The sequence below is a fragment of the Camelina sativa genome, chromosome 11, assembly GCF_030686135.1.
Source record: "Camelina sativa cultivar CO46 ecotype springtype chromosome 11, ASM3068613v1".
In the NCBI taxonomy this organism is placed as follows: Eukaryota; Viridiplantae; Streptophyta; class Magnoliopsida; order Brassicales; family Brassicaceae; genus Camelina; species Camelina sativa.
The window spans coordinates 3,930,518-3,956,639 of NC_141890.1; the positions used below are offsets into that span (position 1 = coordinate 3,930,518).

The 26,122-nt window shown below is 37.0% G+C and overlaps 4 protein-coding genes across 13 annotated transcripts; 1 reads left to right on the forward strand and 3 right to left on the reverse strand.

Moving 5' to 3' along the window:
* Nucleotides 1-90: 90 nt before the first annotated feature.
* Nucleotides 91-9,500, reverse strand: LOC104721565 (protein transport protein SEC24 C). 5 transcript variants are annotated; one of them, XM_087470799.1, is made up of 26 exons: nt 9,133-9,413; nt 8,966-9,031; nt 7,921-8,781; nt 7,351-7,581; nt 7,158-7,232; nt 6,942-7,040; nt 6,615-6,726; nt 6,180-6,307; nt 5,755-5,874; nt 5,297-5,377; nt 4,870-4,947; nt 4,636-4,728; nt 4,225-4,279; nt 3,956-4,032; nt 3,805-3,876; nt 3,600-3,683; nt 3,154-3,273; nt 2,991-3,059; nt 2,679-2,756; nt 2,447-2,585; nt 2,199-2,363; nt 1,611-1,756; nt 1,332-1,511; nt 1,037-1,125; nt 913-944; nt 91-641 (listed from the first exon to the last, which is right to left on the reverse strand). In XM_087470799.1, the coding sequence occupies exons 3-26, from the start codon at nt 8,713-8,715 to the stop codon at nt 535-537; spliced, it is 3,225 nt and encodes a 1,074-aa protein (XP_087326925.1). In that variant the 5' UTR covers nt 8,716-8,781; nt 8,966-9,031; nt 9,133-9,413; the 3' UTR covers nt 91-534. The 5 variants fall into 5 exon arrangements, 4 of the variants coding, with proteins under 4 accessions (XP_087326925.1, XP_087326924.1, XP_010437879.2 ...); XM_087470798.1 differs by having other exon boundaries at nt 8,966-9,036; nt 9,133-9,405; XR_015570287.1 differs by lacking the exon at nt 8,966-9,031 and having other exon boundaries at nt 1,037-1,237.
* Nucleotides 9,501-9,828: 328 nt separating this feature from the next.
* Nucleotides 9,829-14,527, reverse strand: LOC104721566 (uncharacterized). Of its 3 annotated transcripts, none has more exons than XM_087473803.1 (14): nt 14,365-14,527; nt 14,016-14,208; nt 13,700-13,761; nt 13,488-13,575; nt 13,350-13,411; nt 13,174-13,261; nt 12,573-13,019; nt 12,042-12,473; nt 11,732-11,857; nt 11,551-11,649; nt 10,643-10,729; nt 10,376-10,553; nt 10,239-10,287; nt 9,829-10,145 (listed from the first exon to the last, which is right to left on the reverse strand). In XM_087473803.1, exons 2-14 carry the CDS (start codon nt 14,112-14,114, stop codon nt 10,016-10,018), a joined length of 1,947 nt encoding a protein of 648 aa, XP_087329929.1. In that variant the 5' UTR covers nt 14,115-14,208; nt 14,365-14,527; the 3' UTR covers nt 9,829-10,015. The 3 variants fall into 3 exon arrangements, with proteins under 3 accessions (XP_087329929.1, XP_010437881.2, XP_087329930.1); XM_010439579.3 differs by having other exon boundaries at nt 14,016-14,199; nt 14,365-14,502; XM_087473804.1 differs by lacking the exon at nt 10,643-10,729 and having other exon boundaries at nt 14,016-14,199; nt 14,365-14,502.
* A 286-nt stretch (nt 14,528-14,813) lies between these two features.
* Nucleotides 14,814-21,038, reverse strand: LOC104727607 (uncharacterized). 4 transcript variants are annotated; one of them, XM_087473799.1, is made up of 5 exons: nt 20,746-21,038; nt 18,176-20,551; nt 16,495-18,069; nt 15,884-16,139; nt 14,814-15,784 (listed from the first exon to the last, which is right to left on the reverse strand). In XM_087473799.1, exons 2-5 carry the CDS (start codon nt 20,465-20,467, stop codon nt 15,252-15,254), a joined length of 4,656 nt encoding a protein of 1,551 aa, XP_087329925.1. In that variant the 5' UTR covers nt 20,468-20,551; nt 20,746-21,038; the 3' UTR covers nt 14,814-15,251. The 4 variants fall into 4 exon arrangements, with proteins under 4 accessions (XP_087329925.1, XP_087329928.1, XP_087329927.1 ...); XM_087473802.1 differs by having other exon boundaries at nt 14,814-15,781; nt 18,176-20,567; nt 20,746-20,992; XM_087473801.1 differs by having other exon boundaries at nt 14,814-15,781; nt 20,746-20,991.
* Nucleotides 21,039-22,793: 1,755 nt separating this feature from the next.
* On the forward strand, nt 22,794-25,900 carry LOC147933608 (uncharacterized). Its single transcript, XM_087471823.1, has 3 exons — nt 22,794-24,280; nt 24,635-25,258; nt 25,341-25,900. The coding sequence occupies exons 1-3, from the start codon at nt 23,285-23,287 to the stop codon at nt 25,800-25,802; spliced, it is 2,082 nt and encodes a 693-aa protein (XP_087327949.1). The 5' UTR covers nt 22,794-23,284; the 3' UTR covers nt 25,803-25,900.
* Nucleotides 25,901-26,122: the final 222 nt, after the last annotated feature.

The window sequence follows — 26,122 nt, forward strand, 5'->3', positions numbered from 1 at the left end:
TACCATTGTTGCATAACATTTGCTTCAACGGCTGCTCACGAAATAACTAAAACCTTAAAACCATAATCCTAACTAAAAAAATGTTTGCAATGATAAAGAAAATAACAATTATTTCATATTTTACACTGCATTATACATCGAAAAGTTTTATTTGTCCCTTCGGCAACATCCAACAAAAGACAAATATTTGAAAGGAAATTTTTAGTTCGAACTCAAAAAACACATGAAAAAGTAAGTAACCATACAAAATGCATTAGCTAAAAGCTAAAAAGACTCTTTTGTATCTTTATAGGGGGAAAAAGAGTGGAGACTATTCTAAGTACACCTTTTAAATGAAGTGAATCTTCTCAACTTGAAGTAGTCTATGCTCTCTTTTCCCTTTCAACCAAAGAAGAAAACTTCTCAAGCAGCCATCAGAACGAAGTCCTTTTCCCCTTCTGCTATACTTCTCTACCGTAAATTCAGAACATGACAGAGATCGGAGGAGATGACATTAAGAGAAACTTTTGTAACGGACTCCTAGAAATCAGAGGATCAGTTCATTTTGAGTTGGATTTGGCGATGGACTTGCACAAGGAACTCCACATACGACGGGCCGCTTGCTGTCCTGTCCTCTACCATATACGAGAGAAACAACATTCCTGAATAGTTCCAAAAATCAGAAGACCATATCAGCATCTACAAGTTTTCATGATATCAACACTACCAATTAGTAAGCAATATTCATATTCTAGATAACTAAAAATATTATGTTAAGTAACTACACATTGGTACTAGGTGCAGACAGGAGCTATGCTGTTACTATTAGTGTAAGACTGATCATTTCACAAACAGGAAAAGATAAATAACATGTAGCCTTTGTAGTTAATGCTAAGAGTCTTTGAAAACTGAAATCCGTCCAGAATTACTCACCTGATGGATCTCCCTTCTTGCACAATTTTATTCTGTGTAAATAAAACAAAAAAACGGAAGTATTAGGCTGAAAAATATCTAGTTAGGAGACAAAAAGACGCATACTGAGAATTTTGCTAGATACCTTAAGTAAGAACATCTTTGCCTCCTTATTTCATTCACCGCATCATTAAACTTCTTTGATAACTGATTCTCATACTGCTGCAGCACATACTGTAATGAAAAGTTATCATTGCTTAGTAGGCTTCGAAAACGGCAGAAAAGAGATTTCTTCGTTAATGCCAATAGTGTAATTGGTATGATGAAACGATCACAAAAGTCACAACTGTATCATGCAACAAAGTAGTATAAATGCTATATATCTTTGCAACTTAATCATCCTACAAATTCATGTGCTAACGAAGATAAATTGAGATTACCTGGTTAGGAATTTCAGCAGCTGAAGGAACATCAAAAAGTTTCTGCAGAATATCAGAGTCCACAGATTCGCCAACATATAGTAGACCATCTTCACCATTCTCAAGAAAATAGACTCCCTCATTGCTAATGTGTTCACTTGACAATGGGATTGGAGGAGGAAGGACCGCTCCTTCATTGTCCTGATAATATTAAAAAGCATGAATGATCAAAACTTTAACAAGCTGCATATATATCACGTCTTTAGAGAGATCTGTTAACGAAAAGTAGCCCAATCATACCTTCACATCAAGGTCATGAACAGAAATCATCCTGGGATAAACCAATGGGATTGCCAACGGAGTAGAAAGGGAAGATACATAGTTGATCCAGAATGATCGATCATCAACTCTCCCATCCGTCCTTAAACCCACACTTTTGGTCAATGCTGAAGGAAGGCCCATGTAAAAGGAAATAACATCAAAATCAAAATTCATTTTCTATTACTCATGTCAACAGAAGCTATACGATCCTGACAAGCCCTATGCGGTATGTTGCATTTCATACTCAGGAGATACAAGAGAAACAAAAAGAGATAGCGAGTAAGACAATCAGTACTTGTAATTCACACAGAACATATTTCCATACATCTAAAGAAGTTAAGGTATATCTTCACTGCGGCCACATGTAATTACCAAAAAGTTAGCAGAAAACGATAACAACTGTCACTTAATATCTCTTAAAAGTAAGCACACATAGCAGGTGAAAACACAATAAATATTCACTTCTAATTCAAGACAAGGAAAGTAAACCAATTTGCGTTGCAAAAGAGAACCAGAAGTTGTGCAAAAATAACTTAAAGTAGAAAAAAAAAAGGAACTAGGAAATACCAAGAGTATATAATGGAAAAAGCTTGAGCGCCTCCGGAAGAATAAGTTGTCCAGTTGACGTCACTGTAGCACAAAATTTACGGTAGGCATAGAGTGCATTAATGCAACTATTAGTTGCTTGCTCCTTTACCAATGGAAGCGCCTTCGAAGGAATTTCATTTGCCGCTGCATAAAAGATAACAACACAGATATTGGTACGTAATCATAACACGAATAACAGTATAATCAGTACCGAAACAGTAGCCTACCTTGTTTCAGCATACAAGCAAATTGAGAATCTAGGTCAGCTGCGCGAAACAAATTACTGAGCATGTTCGTACAAGAGAGTGATAATGTGGTAACCCTGATTCTTCTTTCTCCAAATATGGTAGTATACAGAAGGGCGCACTGAAAAAACACGGAACGAACATAGAATAACATCATTTGAAATGGGACAGACTACCAACCTTTTTTCGTGAAGTACATGAATACAAAATATACCTGGAAAGCACATTCAGCTCCGTCTTGTAGTTTGTCATCATGCTTTAACGTCACCATTACAGCTTTGTCACAGTCAATCTGCATTGGCAATCAAAGAGTAAACGGAGTATATACCATAGTGCATCTCCTTGTAAACTTGTAGAAAAATACTGTGTTTTCCTATTTGCAAATATTGTGTTACTTATATATCATAACAACTTTCATACAGGATCACATACAGAGATATTTTTTCATTGATATTGACACGAAATCAGTAGACATATACAATATTATCTAAAACTAATTAGGAAAATTCAAGGAGGATCCACTCACCGCTGGGAGATCAATGTCAGTTGGAATGCGTTTGCAGAAATTCCCTAAGTATTCTTGCACTTGAATACCCTACAATAATCGGAAACGGTGGTTTACAGAAAGCTATTTAAGCTGGAGTTAACAGAGTAACGCATGAAGCGAACTCTCCACCGCAAAAACATACCTGGCTGCATCTGACTCGCATGACAGCCTCAAAACCCTGTGGCCTAGTTATATTCCATTTAAGATCATTGTAAAGCTTGGGAGGATCTGAGAGAGCTGAGAAAGGGTAATAACAATACACCTGGGAAAAAAAGTTTACAATGGAAAGTTTAAGTTCGGCGAAACCTAGACATCAAGCTCAATATCCATGAACAAAAGGACCATTAATGATGCATCAAGTAAGCAATTCTTTCACAGACTATTGTCAATTAGGATTGTAAAGTTGCTACGGAAATAATTAAGGCATGGGCTTCTATAGGAAAAATGCATTCAACTGACAGAGACAAGTAAGATTCTCTTAACACGAATTTGAGTCTCTATTCAACTGTGATAGTTACAACCAACATTCAAGAAAAACTAAAACAGAACTTGTAGACAATCAGAAAGGATAAGGAACTTTGGAATCACCTGTCCTCCAGTAGTTTTTGGAATGACGGATATTGAAGCCATGTCAACATAGGCCTGAGTTGTGACAAATATATCTACACAGACCTGAGACATTTATAAATGGCTTAGATAGGGAAAAATTATTGCTATTAAGACAGAATGATACATTGTAGATTCTTGATAAGCAGGCGGAAACATTATTAGTTAAATTCGTCTATTGGTATACCTGGTACTCAGCAAGTTCAATAGCCATGGTCTTTAGAGTTTTGTCTGCTGGTTGTAGTAATTTATGGGCCTCCTGGTATCAAAATTATATGACTATTCAATATTTTGCAATGAACCACTACATTCTCTGAAACGGAAAAAAATATGTTTACCTTTTCACCAGCAGACATGTTAGCTCTCCCTTCGGCCTCTCTGGAAGAAAGTGCTCCAACACCAACAGAACACAAAACTATGGGGAAGATTGTCACCATATCAGTTAAGTCATAGAGGTACTGAGCAGTAAGATGTATTATAAATAGTGAGCGTTGGTGCTTATAATAAATATATGATTTTCAGTGTGCATAGATGGATTCTAAGTGATTGGAAGCACATGCATCAATATACCCTAATATAAAATAACCAAATAGAGTGATTATCATACTTGATTGAAATACCATAAGCTTCCCTCCTTTACTCTTCATCGCCAAGAAAGCAGCCTACAGAAATGGAGTTGTCAGACATGAAGTCAAAACACATGCGGAGACTAGTAGATATTATCTTCCGCACTTTTTTTCCAAAAAAAGGGGCAATGGTTCATTACAGATGATCTCAGCACCAAAAAAAAAACATGCAAGCTTGGCAAAATCGGCCAATCAACCTAATCAGATTATAAATTTTTATCTTTTTACGCCATGCAATGATGATTGAAACCTCTAAACTAGTTGACAAGGGTCTAATGCTTACTAAGCAACGAATTCATAAAATCATGGTGGCCATCAAATTTATCAAATTTCTACTTGTACTACCAATCAGACATTCAGGTTAAGCATAGGCATCTTCAGTGATTCCATACCTTAACTGCTGCACCAAAAGCAGATTCAGGAGTTTTACTTTCCTGAAACATTGTTGGGATACTATCCAGCAAAAGCTCCAGGTGTTGACGGCACTGAATTCCAACAAAATACAATAAATACAAAAGTATGGGACGAAATTATAATAACCAATCTTAAGAATAGTAGCCAGCATATACGACACATTGAAAAACAAGAATAAAACTAATCAGGGTGTGCTCAACTAGATAACTGACCTCAGATAGCTGAACAATGACATCTGTTTCTAAAGGTGTATAGACATCTTGCACATCAGGGACAATGAGCATCAATGGCTGCACGAAAGGGGAGGAAATCAATTCACAGGTGGCAGTAATCAGTTGAACTTCACCAAGACTTCAGGAAGAGAAAGAGACAGCACCCATTCCGGATATCATAGCATCACAGGGATGCAGGAAACGACTCTTAATTGGAAATGACTTTATGGCATCACAAAATAATATATAGAATTTACCGTGCCAATGCAATAACTTCAAGTAAAGCAACACATACACAATACGACTGCTGAGTCTGTAGCCCAGTGACCCAGAAGATGACCATTTAGTTACGATCCTGAGAGAACAGATCTCTCTTTTTTCCACCCAACAATTACAAAAGAAGGAAAAGACCAGGCAAACAAATCACCTGTTGCAGTGCACGTTTCAAATTATAGAAGTGGATTGTTGAGTCAAATGTAGCAATTCCAACAAATGTCCTAGGACCTTCCTGCAAACGCATACAGAGATTTTTTTATTTTTTAATGACTAACGCTAAATAAGAATTATAAAATCACTGGTAACATAACCATACCCTAACGACAGTTCACAGTCTCACTATAAATAAGGACACACGCTAACAGATATGCAGCAGAAGCTACCGTCTAAATGATTAAGGTATGAACACCTTAGTATGCAAAAGGCGTATTGCAAGTTACAAATCATCACTAAAAAACCCAAAACGTTTGAACAGGGGCTGTTACTTAATTTCCGATACTACAACCAAAGTAGTAAAGACTTCATACACATATAACCAAATAAATATTCAGAACAGAGTAGATATCATTTGACTGTTTTTGGAATGTTGGAAATGGTGACACAACTTACAGGAAGGTCTGAAAGTACTTGCTGAATTGCATTGCAAGCAGCTGCAGTAGCACCTGTTTGTATAGCATTCATTGAGACATCAATGAGGAAAAAATACACTGCTGGCATTGGATCCCGTACCTATTCAAAAAGATAATGATCTTAGTTTCCATTCATTCCCAACATGTCTGATCATCAACTTCTACCAAAAGAATGCTAATATCAATATAATTTGGGTGGTGCTTCGCTAGATCAACAGTACATCATGTATAGAGAAAACTATTTTCCACCATAGTAATGGGTTATCATTTTTCGGGAAAACACAAAATCAGAGGACAGAACATTTCATCTAATACAATGGTAGATTCCAGACGGCATAAAACAAATTGACATCTTTTGAAGTAAAACCAAACAATTTTACAAACAAGAAAGTTTCACATACTGACCATGTATTCTTTTGTAGCAACAAACTCAACGGTTCCCCTACACAGCTCAGGTCTTTCATCAACATCCCTACGTCTACCATCTGGACCCAGATTACAGTGATAGTCACGGGGAGTCTCATCAGTGTATCCTGTGCAAAAGAAACTTGATGAGGAAACGGATCACAAAGCCCACCACATCATTTGACTCCCACAAGAATATTAAAATAACAATGTATAAGTATCTCTTAAACAAAATCATGTTGTCATCTTCCACAATGAGTTGAATCCAGAGTGGAAGAAGAAATCTTTCAATCCAGGAAGGTAAAGCAAAAAATGCTAGTCTACGCTTTTAGCTTAGAATACTCAATTACTTCAAAACTTGATACATACTATTGCAGTTACATAGCTATAACTTAGGCTTATGTGGCTTGCATAACTGAAAACAGTAACATTTACCACAGAAATTACAGATGAACTTCCTTCCTTGGTCAATGAACTTCATGAAAGGATTTATGTAACCCTTACAGCGTGAACATCGTACAGGTCCACCCTCACCAAAGTCGACAACCTGAACCATAGTATAGATCAATGTTACCAGGAATTGCTTCTTTTGAAGATGTAAAATGAAAACTTATATTTCAAAACAAAAATTTATATGCTTCACAAAGAACTCCAAATATACAGGTACATGCAATAAATAAGAACAAGGGGTAATGCAAATACTAATACGAATAGCATAGAAACCGAATGATCACATGCTTTCTTTGGTGAAAGAAGGCTCACTTGTATAGGCTCTTCAGATGGATGAGATTGCGCCAGCGGTTGGACCATCAACGCCAGTTGCATTCCAGATGTAGAGAGAAGATCAACTGTACATGGGATCTATTGCGAGAAAGGGAAAAAAGAAAGGTATCAAGTTCCTAAGAATTAAAGAAGAAAATGAGAAAATATTAAACTGTAACACATCCCACCATCAAATAGTATATGCTTCATTGTTACCTGATTGATCGTGCACCTCATGTAACGTGGACTACAATTTCCGGTGTCTCGAACAACATAATCACTAGTAGCAGGCTTCAAAAATAGAAGAGAAATTCAGGGAAAAGATATGGCAGTTAGACAAAATCACACATACAAAAGATATGACATCTTAGACTAATGTCCAAATTGAAATTTGATCAGGTATACACACCGGGGGAGGATTAGCCTGATTACTCTGACGCGTTTCAAACACAGTTGGGCTGGAGCTTGAACCTGGCCTTGGGATTTGATTAGGATCAATTCTTGCGGGTCCACCAGGAGCAGCGGCACCAGGTTGGCCCATGGCAGTGGGTATGTTGGTCATCGACTGATTTGGCAAAGGACCCATTCCATATCTTGGTGGTTGCATTGGGCCAGGAAAACCTAGAGGTGGTGGGGCAACCTACCAACATTCAAATTTGAGGAGCATCAGAATCTGCCACACAAAGGAGTGAAAAGATTTTGCTTAACAATGAAACAGAGAGCCACAAGCTAAAGCACTACATAAGTTGTTGTTCAACTGATCACAAGACAGAATCCTAACAATGCCAATTCAAAATTTTCACGGTCAAAATATTACAAAGTTCAGTCGACTAGTATGGTTCCTGTGTGAATGAATTTAGATACACATCTACATTAATTGGTGATTACCTCACAGTAGCACATGTTTTCATCATTCCGTATATAGATACCACAAAAGTTACATGACAAGAACATATACCATAACTGTATCTGGACATACCTGCGCTGATGGTGGACCATAAGGCAAGCCTGATACCGCTGGTCTGCCATGAGGGGCTCCAGGAAAGGTTGCTGGTGGCGGCATTGAAGGTGCAGTCCGAGGGAAAGGTCCTGAAGGAGGCTGCGCATAGGGTGTCTGTGGAGTTGTAACAGCACCACCGGGAAACTGGGTTCCCCTCGGAAACTCCCCTGAACCAGCCATTTGATGCCCATTACTGACTGGACCACCAAGCATGCCCGAGGGAGGCATAGACATGCCGGATCCGACAGGTGGAGGTGAACCAAATGCTATTGGGCGAGCTCCTGGAGGAGGACCTGCAGCTACATTACCCGATGGACCAAAAGCTGGAAACCCACTAGAAGAGGCAACAGGCTGTGCCACTGGTCCTCCAGGCATTGACGGTCTAGAGCCAAATGGTGGCTGACTAGAAGGTGGACCAGTAGGTCTGTTCAAGGGTACATTTGACAGAAATCCAGCTGGTTGTGATACCGGAGGGGGAGCGCCAGGTCTTGCCAGCCCAGCAGGAGGTCCAGGCCGGGACATAGGTGAAGGTCCACGTTGCGGAACTCCATAAGCAGGGGAATGTTGAGGGAAAGATTGTGGTGCCTGACCAAAGGGAGGAGGTGGTCTAGGACCTGAGCCAGGCATCATGGGAGGTGGCCGATTCAAGCTCAAGTTCTGCATATTGTCAGCTAAAGCATTTGAGTTCCCTTGTGAACCAGGGTAGAAATTAGGCGGCCCGGGATACTGCTGGTTGTTGGGTCTAGGTGCCCCTGGAGGCACAGGAGCAACCATGCTTTTGAGAGATCAAATCCTAAACCTTCCTCAACAAACTAGAGTTTCAGAGTATGTTGCCAAAACCTACAAATCAGCAATTGGCACAATTTAAAGAAAACGAAGTAACAACACTGACACAAAACAACAGTTATCCAACCAAAATCAAACAGACTTGGTGGAAGTAACTACACAACTTAGTGTTAGAAGACAACAATAACTATCCCCAAAGCAAGATTTTTTCTTTCTTTCTTGTTTAGATCATACAGACCTTACAAAACAAAGGCGGATGTATCAAGAATGGTAGTAAAGTAAATAAATAAGGAAAGCTTGAAATCTGATCTGAAGGAAAAACAAACAAACAAAAAAAAGCAAGAAGCTTTAAAAGGGTCTAATCGAGAAAAATTCAATTAATCGGAAATTCAAATACGTACGTACCCGGAATTGAGCTAAACCTTGGGAATTCTTCAGATTTGGATGGTAGCGATCCAAAAAGTAATGAAACAAAAAGCTCAGATCTATGGACAGAGTGAGAGAGAAAGAGAGACACAGCGACGGCGGTTAACGGCGTCGTCGTGGTGTCACACAGGATTCAGACGACAAAATTAAAAATAGATATATTTTTTCGTTGTCCGTAGAAGACAGAAAAAATTCACAGTATCCTTTAGCAAAATTTCAACGAAATCGAAGGGTACAAGTCTAAAAACGTTTAAAGAGTTGGAAATTTCCTAATAAAAATATATATATATATTTTTTTAATCATTGTCCGTTTCGAAAACACGGGTCTACTCTACACTGTGTTCTGTAGTAAACCAGACTCGCACCAGTTTGGTTTTATCGACGACTCTAGTTACTTTACTATTTACTTATTTTTAGTATTTGTTGAATTGTAAAATATACTGTACTACATAACCAACAAAATCCATACTTTCATAGTTTCATAACTATTTTTCAAAACATGTTTAATACGAATAATTAAATATCAGTAATAAATGAAGTTTGTGATGTTATGGTTTAGTAATTTTTTTATTATAAAATTATTATTTTGTTGAATATTTGTTTTCTTTTCTTTTCTTTTTTTGGTTTACAACTTACATGTATGTGCACACACACTATTAAGATTGTCCATGGCCATTTAAATAAATTACATAGATTTATAATCTTTTTGGTTACAAGTAAATATCTTTCCATATCAATGTACACATTCGATCAATAAGCAATAGCAGCATACCAAAAAAAAAAAAATCAATAAGCAATAGCTAGATGATTAAAACCTCTGTTTCATCATGCTTAGTAGTCAAATTTGTAAAGGTTATATATCTCATTCAAAGGGATTTCCTTTGGAAATATAAGCATTTGGGTTTACAGAAGGATATCCATTGTTTGCCTGATAAAATGTATGTGCGGGGTTGAACGCGTTTCCTTCAGTACCGAGGTCATTAATCTCTTGCCTTTTGCATTGCATACCAAAATCAGTTTTAGTTTCAATAACCATAGAATCCATTCAAAGAACACTAAAAAGAGTCAGAGTCTGAGTAATGTACCTGAAAGATGGGGACATGTTCACATGTGACTGCTGCCCCATTAGTGCACCTATTTTACCAAGACCAAACTCTTAGAATTGAGTCCAACCAATAAGGCAATAAATAAAAACTGTCATATTACAGAAATTTCATCTTACCAGGGGAATAATTGGATGCAAGAGCTGGAGAGTTTGGGGATATAGCGGTTGTATGAAAAGGTGACTGAGAGGTCATCAGTCCAATGGAATCTGCAGCTGGACTTGAAGTATCTGAATACCCTATTGGAGCTGACACGTGAGGTAGGCCTCCTCCTTGCACATATGCCATAGAAGGAAACTGCAAAAGATAGATTAAAGATAAAGGAACCGAGATTTTACATTTTCATCAAATATAGTAACTAAAGTTTTAACTTCAGATTTTCATACTTGTGGTGTTTGGTTTGGAGCTGTATCATCATAGCTAAGATCAAAGGGATTTGCTGGTTTTGCTGTATATGTTAAGGCGCCCACAGCCTACCAAGAAAAGGATATACAATAAAACCTCTATAAATTAATAATGTTGGGACTAAGACATTTTATTAATTTATAGTGATATTAATTTATCTATAAATTAATAATTATTATTTTATAGTGTAAATTAATAATTATTAATTTATAGATATATTTTTAATTGTTTATTTTTTAAAAAATTATGAATTGGAACAACTATAGCAAAATAAGATTAAACTTTCGGATGTTATAAATTTTATGGTTTAGGAATTGAACTTGTAATATTTCGAAAGCACTATTTACAATAAATTACAAATATTATAGACAAATTGACTTATACACATGAGACACATAAATTCAAATCTATGAATAATAATATCAATTCTCCTATTTTAATAATCTGTCAAATTATCAAATTGTAAATGATGCATATCTAAAAATTAAAACTTTAAATTTTAATTATTTGTATGACATGTTATAAAATATTTTAGAGATATTATTATAGGTTGAAAATACAACATTACAATTGTTCTATAGAATTGAGCTTTAGGAGAAACATACACTATTATATCAATATATATATATATATATAAATTTACATAATTATTAATTTATGATATTATTGGGACCATATTTTATAAGGAGATTTCGAAAAAATTATTATCTTATTATCTTATATATTGTTAATTTTTACACTGGCCCGACTTGGGACCAGCAAAATTTATTAATTTATAGTGTTTATTAATTTATAGAGTATTAATTTATAGAGGTTTTACTGTATCAGCATAAAACCAGATGTTGTAACTATCAAACCAAACTATATATTGTGCAAATGGAAACTATACCGTAGGATATTGATAATATTGCATGCCATATCCCATGCCATGATGTTGACCATGAATTTGCTGCTGGGGGGCAAATGAGAAGCCTCCAGTGAAAAGGTCCTGCCAATGGTTAGATTCTTATGATTGGAGATTCCCAGAGGTGTGTCCAAATTTCTCTAATAAAAAGAAAGGTTTATGTTACCTCAGGAAGCGCCTTTCTTACGCTAGAATGTGTCTCATTTTGATGATGTTGCTCATATCCAACTTCATGAGCATAATTTGTGATAGCCAGTACTGTCGATTGTTCCGTAGAGGTATCTGGTTGTTCCTTAGGTGATATAAATCCAACATGTGTTTGCAAAGCGTTAGGACGTGGGGAAAAAAAACAAGTTTTATGGAAACAATTGATTCTTTTCAAAACTCTGTTTATGATCCGGGTTGGCTTCATTCAACCAATGCATCTTAAACTCCTGAATTCAAGAAAACTTTGAAAAACTACTGCAGATACCAACCTGGTTATTTGTAGCTACACATGGTGTAACCGTCTCTTGTGTAGTTAAGTTATCAGCAGCAACAGGTAACACTGGAGCCGAAGAACCAGCATGAGCATGCGCAATTGTAGGTGATGCGACAAAAGAGGTGACACTGTCTGGTGTTCTTGGCGTTGTCTGTGTCCCAAGGTTCCCTGCCGGATAATTGTCTACAGACACAGTAGAGGAAATATCACTACTGCTCCATTGTTCACAGTTGTTTGTTCCAGGGACAACAGAAGGAACAGAGAGTCTAAACAACAAAGCCTCCAAAGAATTAGGAGCTGGCTTTTCAGTGGATGCTGGAATCTCACTTGAACTCTTACTAATGCTTTCATCAGCAGATGGTTCTGAAACTGGTACATCATCGATTAAATTTCTAGGACTCTCCAATTTCTTAGATGATCCTGGCATCTGCAAAAATGCTACTTGTTCACACATTAATTGTAAACAGTATGTATAAACACACAACACAATACAGAACCAGACAAAGAGACATATTTAGTAAATTACCTTATTATTCCCTGGATCCTTCTTTCTTTCAACTTTTGCAACATTGCCTACGCGCAACTGAGGAGCATTGTCGCCTAAGAGTTCGCTGGTATGACGTACAATAGGAAACCTTGGCATGTCTTTGTTATTGGAGAGGTCAAGAGATTTGGAGCTTCCTCTGGAGTCCTTACGTGCATCATATCTCTTAACACTTCCATCATCTCTAAACCTATCATCAACAATCTCAAAGCGGATAGGACTCTTTGGTAAACCTCTGGACCTTGGATTATGTGTAACATGTTGTTGTTTATGGTTCTTGTCATCAAAATAAAACTTGAGAGATTCACTTCCACTCCTCCCAACAGCACAAGATCTTTCAGTTTCATATTTATCCAGAGATTGTAGACTTCTAGATCCAAGAGAATTTGCACTGGCCATCTTACTTCCCCTGTAATCTTCTATGACAGCCTGAGAGGATACACCAAAGATTTGCAAGAAAAGAGAAACTGAAAAAATGTGTAAAGAGGAACATCCGCAACATTGTAACATATAATATTGTCCCAAAATGAGTTGGCATATATTAAAAAGGTAAACGTAAACGTAATATTAAAAAGCAGTTTACCGATCTCTGCCCTGAGTCATTGCTCTCACTACTGTATCGTTTGTCCACATAGACATTCTTGATGAAATCTCGGAGCTTGAAAATATTACTGAACAAGAAGCAAGAAATTTGAGGTTAAATTTTAGTTTTGCTACTCTTAGTGTTAACTCAGCTGAGATTAATAAATGTCCACGAACCTGCTATCGGGGTAACCATCACGGTGAGTATCCCATTCGTTAAAATAAACTTGTCTGGCTCGCTGCAATGAACAAGCAAAGGGTTATATAACACAGCAGATAAGTGATTAAAACAAATGAGCAGTTAAAATATCAAACCTCGTTTCCTCCTGCACGAAGTGCACCAACTTCTTCTACTGTGAACTTGGCCATCGATACAGATTTCACACGATGTGTAAATTCTCGACTGGAAACACACACAAAAAAAAAAAAAAAAAAAAAAAAAAAAAAAAAAAAGGTTGGAACAACACTTTCAAACTTCCAGGCTTTTCCTGTTGGACTGATAGAGAAATCAAGAGCAAAAAACTTACTGGATTCCACTGCAATTTATGCAGACAAAAGTCCAAAAAGTTGAGCAGACATATTGTGGACCCTGCAAGATTTTAGGCGTTAAAATAAAGAACAGAACTACAATGAGCCTTATAGAGGAAATATAGAACCTTTACTTTTGATAAGCATGTTATATATTTTGTTCAATCTCACTCTTAAAGATGATCATTGATTAGGAGATTAAAGAAAATATCAACCAAATTTATAGCTAACTTATATGAGCTATTTCAAAAAGACTGCTTGCATATGATCATTGCCCAACAAGTTAATACAATTCAGCTAAAAAATATATTGTACCAGACTATTGCAATTGATGCACCTCCGGTTCTCGGGAAGCTTCAATAGGCTCCGGATAGCCTTTTCGATTCGCTCGTCTTCCTTAATTCTGCTCCCCATTCTTGGAGAAATGCCTCTCTCATCAAGAAAAAAAATCAATATCTCAAATGAGAGAAATCCTATCAAAGAGCAATGCCATCATTACCTGAGAAAACTAAAGCACTATCTTAAGCCAAAAGCATTGAGGTTATTCTAATAAGTCATGTAAAAAGGCGAGAGAAACATGGATAAAATTTCAAGCTTGAAGCCCTTGTGCTCTAAAATGCTGAAAACCTCGTTAAAAAATATTACAAAGAGAGAAGAGAAAAACCTTGCAAAAAGAAAATAAGAGGAGGAAGCAGCCGAAAAAAGAGAATGGAGGTAGAAAGAAGAGAAAGAAGCTCTGTCAGGGCTTGTCCAGGACCAAAGAGATGACAAAAATAGATGGCTGAAGCCAGCAAAGGAATGAGACATTCTCCGACAAAACTGCTGCCTCATAGATGCCCGCCTTTGAAATTTGTCTCACCTTCTCTCTCTCTCATTTAGTTATCCCACCAATATTTTTTACCAGTTATATATGTATTCTTGACAAAAATAAAACTGTACAATTTTTTGGAAACGAGTATTATTGACAAATGGAACTTGTAATGTAAGCTATTTTCTTGTAAACTATACGATTATAATGGATGGCAAGTATTGCAATTTGGCGTCATTTCCATATTTTTCCAAACATATTGATCTTAAGTAAGAAGTAATATAAGGCAGAGAAAGAGAGACGGATGAGAAGAGAACCGCAAAATACTTGCAGCAGAAGAATCATTTTGCTCAAACTAAATCTCTCTACCAAAAGAAGCTAATAAACCAAATTACTTACAAATCTCCTCTTTTCTTTTTTTTTCTTTCTCTTTTTTTTTTTTCTTTTAACCATCTCCTCATTTTTGTCTCTTCTTAACTACTAAGAACGTTCCCAGCCGGATGGGTACATGAGATCAAAGTTTCAGAGTCCAGTTCGGTGTTATTGCTGCATCAAAATATAGCTTACTTAAAGCGGAGGGAGGCAAGTTCTGTACAGTAGAGCTCATCTGGGTCGTTTTTAATTTGTGTTAAGACCAGCTCGTGTGACGAATGACGAACAGGACATGTCGAATCCCTCTCTCTCTTCTTTTACTCAAGAGGTGACAAAACCCACACTCACTAACAGAAGTGGTATCTATCGATTCATCCTTCGCTTGAGCTTTCTAACACATTGTTGCTTAGGTCCACAGAAGAAGCTTTAACTGCCTCTGCACACATGAGAGCAGCTGCAGCTTTCTGGATCGCTAGATCTGCTTTGTACCGCAAATTCTCCGCTCTTTCTCGCTTGAGCTTTGCCAAAGCGCATGCACGCCTTGCAGCACCAGCAGCATCTCGCAGTTTGTACTCATCAATGTCTGTACTATTCTGTAATTCTTCCAGATCAAGACGCTGAGATCCGTTGGAGTAACAGAGATGATTGGAACTGGGCCATTCAGAATAGCCTGCATCCCATCGTTCACTAGTGTTCCTCTTCCCATTGACTCTTTGCAACTTGTTTTGGTGATTCCTATGATATCCATTTCCGCCGCTCGAGAAATATCCCATGCCTAGTTCACGGGGGGAATATGTTCCCGGATATACAGGATGCATAGGATATTCATTCACGTGCTCAGAGCTTTGATTTGAATATAAAAACCTCCCATCTCCAGATGCAAAACCAAGAGATCTTCTTCCTGCTAAAGAAATGGATAAGTTTGATTAAAGACAAACTTCATATATAAATATCAGAGTCGATAGAGGATTTATAGAAAATCAAGCAGGTATAACTGAGTTACCTGACGAATTATAAACATCATAATCTCCCAAAGCAGAACTATGTTGAGCATAAACCGAGAGTTTCTTCTGTGACCTGTGTTTCGTTCCCCTGTGTTTGACTTCCAAGCCTCGAGGCTTAAAACAGAAAGCAAACATCGCTGGCTTCTCAATAAGTGACTGTTTCTTCTGTAACCCACAGGTATTTTGTGTGTTTGCTTTGCTCATAACCAACTCCCAGTCTTTGAGCTCTCGTTGGTATTTTTCCCACAGAGGTGGCTGAATTAAAACAAGTGTTTATGTTAGACACAATTAAAATATTGCAGCAGAGTAACTACGATTTTGGACTTCCAGAATTCTTCACGCGAAACAAACTGGAAATCAAACTACCTAAGACACACTTTTCCCCCTAGTAGACTTCCATTTTGCCACACCCAATGAGTCATAAAATTTCCTGAAAAGCACACTACGTAATAAAGACATAGCCATACTCTCCGCAATTCTGCATGTGACCCCAAGCACAAAAAGTTCTATGTAGAGCTAGCCATGCAGATTTTTAAATCCCAAGTCAAACATGAAAGAAAAGGACAATAAAATAAATAGATAAAAGATGGGGAAGCATCAGAGATTATACCTGAAGATGCCTGATTAATGGCATTCCCTTCCTCTGCCTCTTTAATCTCCAAAGCTCATATAATGTTTGCATTGCTTCCAAGGATCCAACTCCAGCCATCAATTCTTGAATTTCCACTAATGTAAAGTGATCACGCTGCTTTACATATGAAGCCTTCTCAAACATGTCCATAGCCTTCTCAAACATGTCCTCAGTGATCTCACAAGAGCCACTATTCTCAGCTTCCGAACACTCACGAATTCTCAAAAGGCACTGCTCATCATCGCTGTCCATGTCATACAAAACACGTGAAGGATTCAATGCCATCTCAACATCAGTTTCAATCTGCCGATAATATTTAGAAGAACTGCGAATAAATTCAGTCTCTGCTCCATCAAAATGTTCCTTTTCTATCATGCGGATGCCAGGAATAGGAATATTTCTAACTAAAGCAGCCCGACTGTTTCTACTGTAGCACTCTTCATGCATCTCTTTAAAAAGAGACCACTGGCCCCTATCAGGGAACTCCAAGATCCAATCTTTTCCACCTTTCCACATCATAGCATGTGTAAACCTATTTACCGACCCAGGTTGCAGAAACTGATGTGCCCTGTGCGAGTATTTCGTTGTCCCTGACATTTTCACCGCAAGTCTCCATTCATTATTATCAAAAGGTTCCAGGACAATCTGAGCTCCATATTCTCTCCAGCCTCTGTCACCAAGAGTGACTAACACATTGGCATCACAGAAACTAGACTCCAAATCTTTCTGAATACCTCTGGAAACATCAGTAGCAGACCTTCTAATTCTTTTGTTCGGTAGCCCCTTGTGCAAGGAGCCTTTGTTTTTAGAATCAGAACCCCCCGAAGGCAATGAATAAGACACTTGGGTACGTCGTTTCTTAGGTCCATTTGCCAAATTAGTGTGCAGAAAGTCTTCCTTCGAATCCGACCAACCATGTGAGAGATGGCCATTTAGAGAACTTTTGCTTCGGTGCCACATACTTCTTGGGGCAGTGGCCTTGGGGCTTGAGATGCTACCTTGTATATTCAAGGCCAAGTTACTTGACTGCGGAGTACCATCTTCACAGTGATCAGATATGGGAACTTGAATACTAATCCCATTCACCGGAACGTTAGACCTGGTTTCATGCTTATGTCTGCCAACATAAGAACTAAATGACATCCAGTTTTCAGAATCAGACCCCAGCGACTGCATCTGAGATGGAGTATGAATGTCTTTTGACTCTTGCGCTTCTTTCCCTCTGGACGAAGTGATAATTGGTTCACCATTTTGGCCTTTACTCTTGAGAGAGGGTTCAGAATGTTCATTTGTACAATCTGCCATATCACTACCTCCATTTGTTACCAAATCACATTCTGATCCCAGGAAGTCTGCTGAATCATGACCCAGCTCTCTAATCATGTTCAGGTGTAAACTGAGTAAGAGTGTAGGTGGCCGAGCAGTAAAAGGAAGTTCAAATGGAGACGTATTTTGCTTCTTGTAGCAAACAGCTGTGGGGCAGGCTTTAGCAGATGACGATTCTCTAGAAACAAGGCCTGAGCTGATTCCACACCTAGATCTCTTCCGCATGACCTGATATGTTCAAGACATGTAAAAACGAGTTGGTATGAGATTACAGAAATAAACTAAAAACCAACGAAGCAATGTACCAGAATCATGCATTAAAGTTTCTTTTTACCTTCTGCAGGACCTTCACGTTATCATGTGTACACTCTGAAATTGGTACTTGCTTAACCAGCAAAGCATGCCTCCTGACATTCTGTTCCAAGTATGACCACTTCGAATGTTTCACTTCATGGAAACTGTAGAATAGAAAAGCAAGTTGCCTTTGGAAACCAGGGATGCAAGAAACTTGGAGACCAATTGAGAAAACTGGCAACTGCAAGTCAGCATCCGTTGCTTGTGCTCCTTCCTTATTAGTATGATCTACTACCATCAAGATACGGAAAATCAATTGAACAACTTCCATTAAGCAGCCTTCGAAAATAAGATATTCTAAACCATCTTTGTTATTTAGGAATATCATTTCCAAACAAACCCTTGGCCACAAAGTCACAAGTGTACCATGACGAAGCGAAAGATTAACACGTGAAAGCCAGTCAACATCCGTCATAAGAGAGTACTTCATCAAGGACACAACCTGTTGGCTGAGGGACAACTCAAATTGTTCTGTGTCATTCCATGGACAATAAAGTTCCAGATCCCCCGAATCTTCAATAGGCATAAACTCAATATCAGGATCCGGAATTCTTAATACATGAAGGTGCTTCAAAACCTCAACATTATTCTCAGCTGACCCCTTGTAGATTCCTTTTTTTGCTGTATGAAGTCGTCTCCTACAGTAGACAATAGGAAATATGCTACCATTACGAAAACCAGAGCTTTCCAACTCGTTCCTACTTGGTCCAAGTGATTCACATGATGCAGGAGAACTAGTAGATCTATCTGTGTGTCCTGCAGCGTCTCTAACAGCATCCCCATCCATTTTCACAGTTTCCTTAGCTGTCATTACTTCCGATTTTTTCGGTTTTTGTACAGCCTTAGCAGTGGAAGATTTGTCCCGATGCCTAGATCGAGTTAACCATGTGATGATTGGTTCTGATTCCATGCAACTATCATCTTCTAGATTCCCTTTCTGCTTCTCATCTTTACTGGATGTATCATTCCCTTTTATTTTCAGAGTAGACTTGGACCCTGAACCACGCCTTTTCTGTTGATTTTTTCCAGGAACTTCAGTAGGGAACAACAGAATTTTGAATCGTTCACCTTGTAAGTTAATCCACTCCTCATCACGATCATCATATTTAACATGATGCAGGTTCTTGTCCCCATCAAAACCATCCACAAACCCATGATACCAACTCTCATCCAAAGGCCAGAAAACTTTTATCTTTTTGTTTAACAACCAGTTTGAATCCACATCTGAAAACAATACTTCATAAAAGTGGCGCCTTTTCCGAACTTTACCCTTTTCATCATGCTTTCTCCTTGGTCGCAACATTCTATCATCAGTGTCATCTGAGATACATTTGGAACTAAGCAACTCAGACCGAGGATGAACTGAAGTTTTACCAGAAGTTGATGGATGCAATCTACTGGCAGATGGTGAACCAGGAGTAACAGAATTTGAAGGAAACTGAGTGCAGTTTGGATCAAACCGCGAAGACAGCATTCTTGCTGCATTAGCTTCAAGATTCTCCTCATCGTCTTCTCGTGGTGATACCTTGGATATTCTGCCCGAAATATCACCTGGAGAAGACTTGGCCTCTTTTCCCACGCGTCTGTTTGATGTTGAGGACTTCCTTTTTCTGCTATTACTATTTCTTTGTTTAACAACAACCAACTGATCATCTTTCACTGGAGTCTGATTAGAATCCCCATTTTCCAACTGCAACTGAGCTGCTGGATTAGATTCTTTAATTTCTTTGTCAAAGTCTTTCTCTTCAACATTAGAGAGTTGATGCTGAGCACTAGATTCTTCACCAATCTCCTTAGGGATATTATTATCAACCAGCTCCTCCTGACTATCAGATTCCCCTGCAGACTTGTGTACTAGGCCATTCTCAAACCTACTCCTCCCAACAAAATCTCTCCTGCGTCTAGGAACATAAATCGTACTACCTGCCAAACCAACAGAAATCCCTTGAAGCCCACTAGTGTCACACAATTTCTCGTCCAAACCCATCTTGGAGTCCTCCAAACTGTGCAATACGGTGGTGCCATTGAACGCCTTGTCCAGAATGTTGTCGTTTCCGGTATCAACTTTCTTAAAGCTACTTAAAGAAACAACTTTCCTACTCTTCTTGTCCTGCTTCAACCGATCAGCATCATCCCCAGACCTATTCTTCCTTTTAAAGCTCTTATTCACTGAATCCTTGGAAATGCTAGACTTATAGAGCGTCTTAAGATCTAAGGACCTGGATTTCTTCGAAATTCCCACTCCATTAGAGTTACCTAGTCTATTTTCCATGAAAGCCACCTCGAACCAAAACCCAGAATCAAAAGCCACCAGGTCTCAAATTCCATCATACACGCAAAGAAACATTGTTCAGATCTGTAACACCAAAAACCTAACCCAGAATCACAAAAAGTACCCAGAATATGATTAAAAAAACACACAAGTTACCAAACAGATCAAATCACACTCGGGGAAAGAAAAAGAACAAAACTTTGCATTGAAATCCACACAATTTTTCTCAGAAATCAAGCAAAAAAAAAAAAAAAAAGGAGAGAAATTTGCATGCCTACCTGCATCACTTTATCAGACGAAATCGGAGTCTCTTAAGGAACCTTTATAAGTCTCCCACAATCACAAAATCAAAATTAGGGTTTCGGTAAATCGGACTGCGAATCGGATCCCTAAATCAAACAATCGAAAATTCCCAAAAGTAATTTGTTCAATTCAGCGGAAATTAAAAAAAAAAAGTGCTTTTTTTTTTTTTAATTAACCGGGAGAAACGGGAGAGCTAGGGTTTCGTCTGGTTTCGCGAGAGTAAGGTTTTTTCAGTTATAAAGAAAACATATTCCAAATAAAATTCGGATGACGTGTACCGTCTGATCTCGACGCGTTACTAATTCCACGGCTCAGATTTGTTTTCGAGATAAGCACTATATATTGTCCTTCTTTTTAACTCTGCAACAGAAAAATATATAAATGGACGTTTCAGATCCTCGGCTTGCGAAATATTTGTTCGGACGGTCAAGATTCAAAGATGAAGGATTATTTATTTCTCTCACGTGTGATGGTAACCTACCACAATCTTGTGTCCACCTAGCCAAACAGATTGTTAGAGACATCATTCAACTTAACAACTATTATTAGTATAAGATTATTACTACTAGGGAATGATTTAAGTATTTAAATCATATACTAGTACCCCTACTACTAGTTATTCCACACAATTTCATATTTTTAATAGTTTTTTATTTATTTTATATATTATTATTATTCATCTACTAACTTTTCTTGTTAATTTTTAAAAACTAAACTTCATCTATATGTTAACTTTATAAATTGTTAACAGATATAAAATATATAAATAAATAAATTTATACAAATTTAAATACATAAAATGTATAAAAATGGTTTATCGATTTTATTTATTTGGAATCTTGATATTTTTATATATATATATGATAGCAAATATAATTAGTAATAAAGAGTTTAAGAAGGATATTATAACTATAAAAGCTCAAAAAAAATAATTTCGTATCATAAATCCGTTAACGAATTCATAAACTAATATTTTTGCTGGTATATTATATTGCAATTTAGACTTAGTTTTTACTTATTTACTTTTGCGAGAAGAGAACAATTTTGTTTTGTTTACTTAGAAAATCAAATCTTCTATTTACAAGTCAAAATAAACTTTAGATTTATTCAACTTTTTAATTTGAATATTTCGTCTTAGTATCAGAAATCCGCAAAAGAATTCATAAACTAATTTTGGCAGGTATATTTATAATTAAAAATTAGCTTTTAATTTTTAGTTTTGTTATTAAAAAAACAAACTTTACTTGGAAAATCAAATCTTGTGTTCATTAATCTAAATAAAGATAATAATATATAGGGAGAATTACTAGTTTAACCCAAATTGAGCAGTTAATTGCTAGATTAGCTCCTAAAATTTGAGGGTCAGTTGGGTTAGTTTCATACCAAAAATACCCTTTTTTGCTTTGTTAGGAAAAAAACAAAAGTCAATATTACCCTTTGTAAAAAATTCCTGCAATTTCGTTTTTTTTTTTTTTTTATATAAAAGTCTGCCATACATGTAATGGCAGACTAATTTGCAAGTGGCAGATTTATTGTTGATGGCAGTTTTTTTTTGGCAGACTTATTTTAGATGGCAGATTAATTTGCAGAATTTGACAGCAGATTTGTTTTATATGGCAGATTTATTTGAAGTGTGTAACGACAGATTTTTCATGGACAGCAGATTTTCTTAACACGACAGACTTATATATAAAGTTATGACAGATTTTCATTGTTTTAGTCAAATTTCTAGGAATTTTGTGGCAGATTTTTTATGATTGTTGCAACAGTTTTATTTTTTCACTTAAAAAATCTGTCACATTACGACAGATTTATATACGTAAAAATAATTGCTAGTTTGACATCTAGTGATGACAGATTTTTTTTTAGTTATGACTGACTTTTGGATTGAAGGGAAAATCTGTTGTTTGATAACAGATTTTCGAAAGTCTTTTAAAAATTGCTATATTGACCCACATGCACAATATATGTTGTGGCAGATTTTCTTATGTTATGACAGTTTTTTTTTTCTAACTAAAAAATCTGCTGCTTAATAACAGATTTATTATATATGAATACAATGATAACAGTTTTGTTTTTTGTTGATATAGTGACAGCAGATTTGTTATCTGTAATGACAAATCTATTATTTCGCATTTGATAACAGATTTTTTATAACAGATTTTTTACAGAGTAATGACAGATTTATTAGTGCCTTTGGTGACAGATTTTTTTTTAAGTTAAGCGACAGACTTTTGTAGCAGTTGCCATATATGGCGAGAATCTAGGGTTTACCCTTTTTTGGTCTTTTGTATCGTGCCTCCCCTCCCCTATATCGACTGAAATTTTTTTCTTTTTTTGGTTCATCTTATTTTTCCATAAATTCCTTCTTCCTCCTTTCCAATGTGGATTTAATCATGCTTTCTTCCTTTTGGGGTTCATAATCGACTTGTCTATTATTTTCCTTTTAAGGTGGTTTTTTTTTTTCATTTCCTCCTTCACGTTTTAGAGTAATTCACATTCAACCAAGAGAATATGAAGCAGGTGATTCTCGTTTGTGGTAATTGGATCTTTGACAACAATAAATGGTTGTTTGTTGTTGATAATGAAAGGGGTTCACGAATTCTACAATGTAACGATCAAAGCAGATTTGATGATTGCATTGGAATGGTTTATGAGGATTACAGGCTGGATAACAAGGTATTTGATGTTGTCTTGAGTTACAAGATCTCGAAGAGGTTATTGCAGGACTTACCCGGTGATACACCACCAGTTATTATTGATAATTCTCGTCAGTTGCACACTTTTCTGGGACAATTGGAAAGGGATACAGGTCGACTTTGTGTTGAAGTGAAGAAGAAAATACAGACTGATTTGAATCACATAGGTAAGAAACGAGGAAGAGATGAAAATGATCAGGTTGGAGAAGAGTATCTTGATATGGCCAGCGACACAAATGAAGAAGAGATGGATGAAGATGATAGTAGATTTGATTATTGTGATGATTCTGACGGAACAGATTCTGATGATGAGAATTTTACCCTGTATGGAATTCCACCAGAAGAAGAGGATCATAAATTGCCAATGAAGAAAAGGAGTTCATCTTTTTATATTGAAGAAAATAAGGAACCAGTTGATGTCTCAAAGGTAGACTTGTCTTCTGTGAATTTGGCTGTTGGGCAAATGTATGATACAAAGGAGCACCTAAAAACACGTTTGAAGATACTAACCTTGGTTCAAAGGTTTGATTATTATGTTTACAAATCGAGACCAACCTTATTGATTGTAAAGTGTTGGGTTAAAGGATGCAAGTGGAGGGTAACAGCTGCAACATTAAGACACTTTCCAAAGTTTGAGGTGCGTGTGTTTATTTCAGCACATACATGTTCAGTAACAGAGCGCTCTATGCGTGCCCGACAAGCAGATCATCATATTCTAGGAGAGTTGTACAAAGATTTTGTTGGTGGAGTTGGTCCCAAGGTACTGCCAATGCATGTTGCTGAAGCGTTGAATAAACGTTTTCATATCAAGGTATAATTTTTCTATTTATTTAGCATTATTTCGATTATTTTGTTTACCAGTAGTATTTTTCTGTTTTTTTCACAACAATGAAGAAAAAATATTTGTTGATGATAGATGGATTATTGGAAAGCATATCGAACGTTAAGGCATGCTCGCAAGTTGGTCAGGGGTAGTCCAGAGAGTGGTTATGAGCAGCTTCCTACATATTTGTATATGATAAAAAGGGCAAATCCTGGAACTTTTACACAGCTTGATGTTGATGAAGCTCAAAGATTTAAGTACTGTTTTCTAGCATTTGGTGCAAGCATACAGGGATTTCCGTTTTTGAGGAAAGTGGTTGTTGTGGATGGTACTTTTTTACAGGGAAAATACTTAGGGACACTACTGACAGCAACAGCTCAAGATGGCAATTTTCAGATTTTTCCTATTGCTTTCGCCGTGGTTGATACAGAGAATGATGAATCATGGGAATGGTTTTTCAAGCAACTCAGCTGTGTGATACCAGATGATGAAAGCCTTTCCATTATTTCTGATAGGCATCAATCAATTGGGAAAGCTATTAAAAAGGTCTATCCAAAGTCTAGTAGGGGAATATGTACATACCATATGTACAAGAATATTTTGGTCCGGTTTAAAGGTCGAGCAGAATTCGCTTTGGTTAAAAAGGCGGCGAATGCTTTTAGACTTATCGACTTTCAAACCACATTTGATCAGATAGAAGCCATGAATCCAGCACTACATGAGTACCTCGTGAGGGCTGATGTGCGTATGTGGACTCGTGTACATTTCCCAGGTGATAGGTACAACTTGCTTACAAGCAACATTGCAGAATCAATGAATAAGGTCATGTCACATGCTAGGAGCTTTCCTATTGTACAACTGTTGGAAGAAATAAGGTCTGTGATGACTAGGTGGTTTTCTGATAGAAGGACTGATGCATTGAAGATGACAACAGACTTGACTCGTGGTGTAGAGAAAATTCTCCAGGTCTGTTCGTTTCTATCCTTTCTTAGCAAGTGTGTATGTTATACAACTAAGTTTCTAATATAATGTCACAATTATTTTATAGGGTCGTGTGGACTATGCTAAGTTACTTACTGTCCAAGATATCGATGCACACCAAGTACAAGTAACAAGTGGAACATCTCTGCATGTTGTCAATTTGAAAGATAAAAAGTGTACGTGTTGCAGGTTTGACTTGGAGAAACTCCCTTGTGCACATGCAATTGCGGCCGGTGAATTCAGAAACATTTCTCGCATTTCAATGAGTCATCCTTATTATCGCAAACACTACGTTTACGCTTCCTACGAGAATGCCATCATGCCAAGGGCGCTTGATAAATCTGTTCCTGGACATGTGATAACGAAGGTATGTAGACCCCCGATTCCAAAACAACAACCAGGTAGACCAAAGAATTCAAGAATCAAATCGGCATTGGAAATTGCAATGGAAAAGAAGAAGCCAAGAAAACAATACACATGTGGTAATTGCAACCAAGTAGGACATAATCGCAAGACATGTACTCTATAATTTCCTAGTTTTTGTTGAAAGTTCTTTTATATTCTCGCAAGACATGTACTCATTGACATATAACTCGTTTTATTTGAAAGTTCTTTTATATTCTCTCATTCTTTTGTTATTAACAATTTAAAATTTAAAATGAGTAGCATACTCGTGGAAAAAATAAGAGCTTCACAATAAGAAGTAGAAAGCTTAAAAATTCACTACATGTCGTAAATAAGAGCTTCACAATAAGAAGTAGAAAGCTTAAAAATTCACTACATGTCGTTCAAATTTAAAATTTAAAATGAGTAGAAAGCTTCACGTTAAGCTAAAAATTCACTACATGT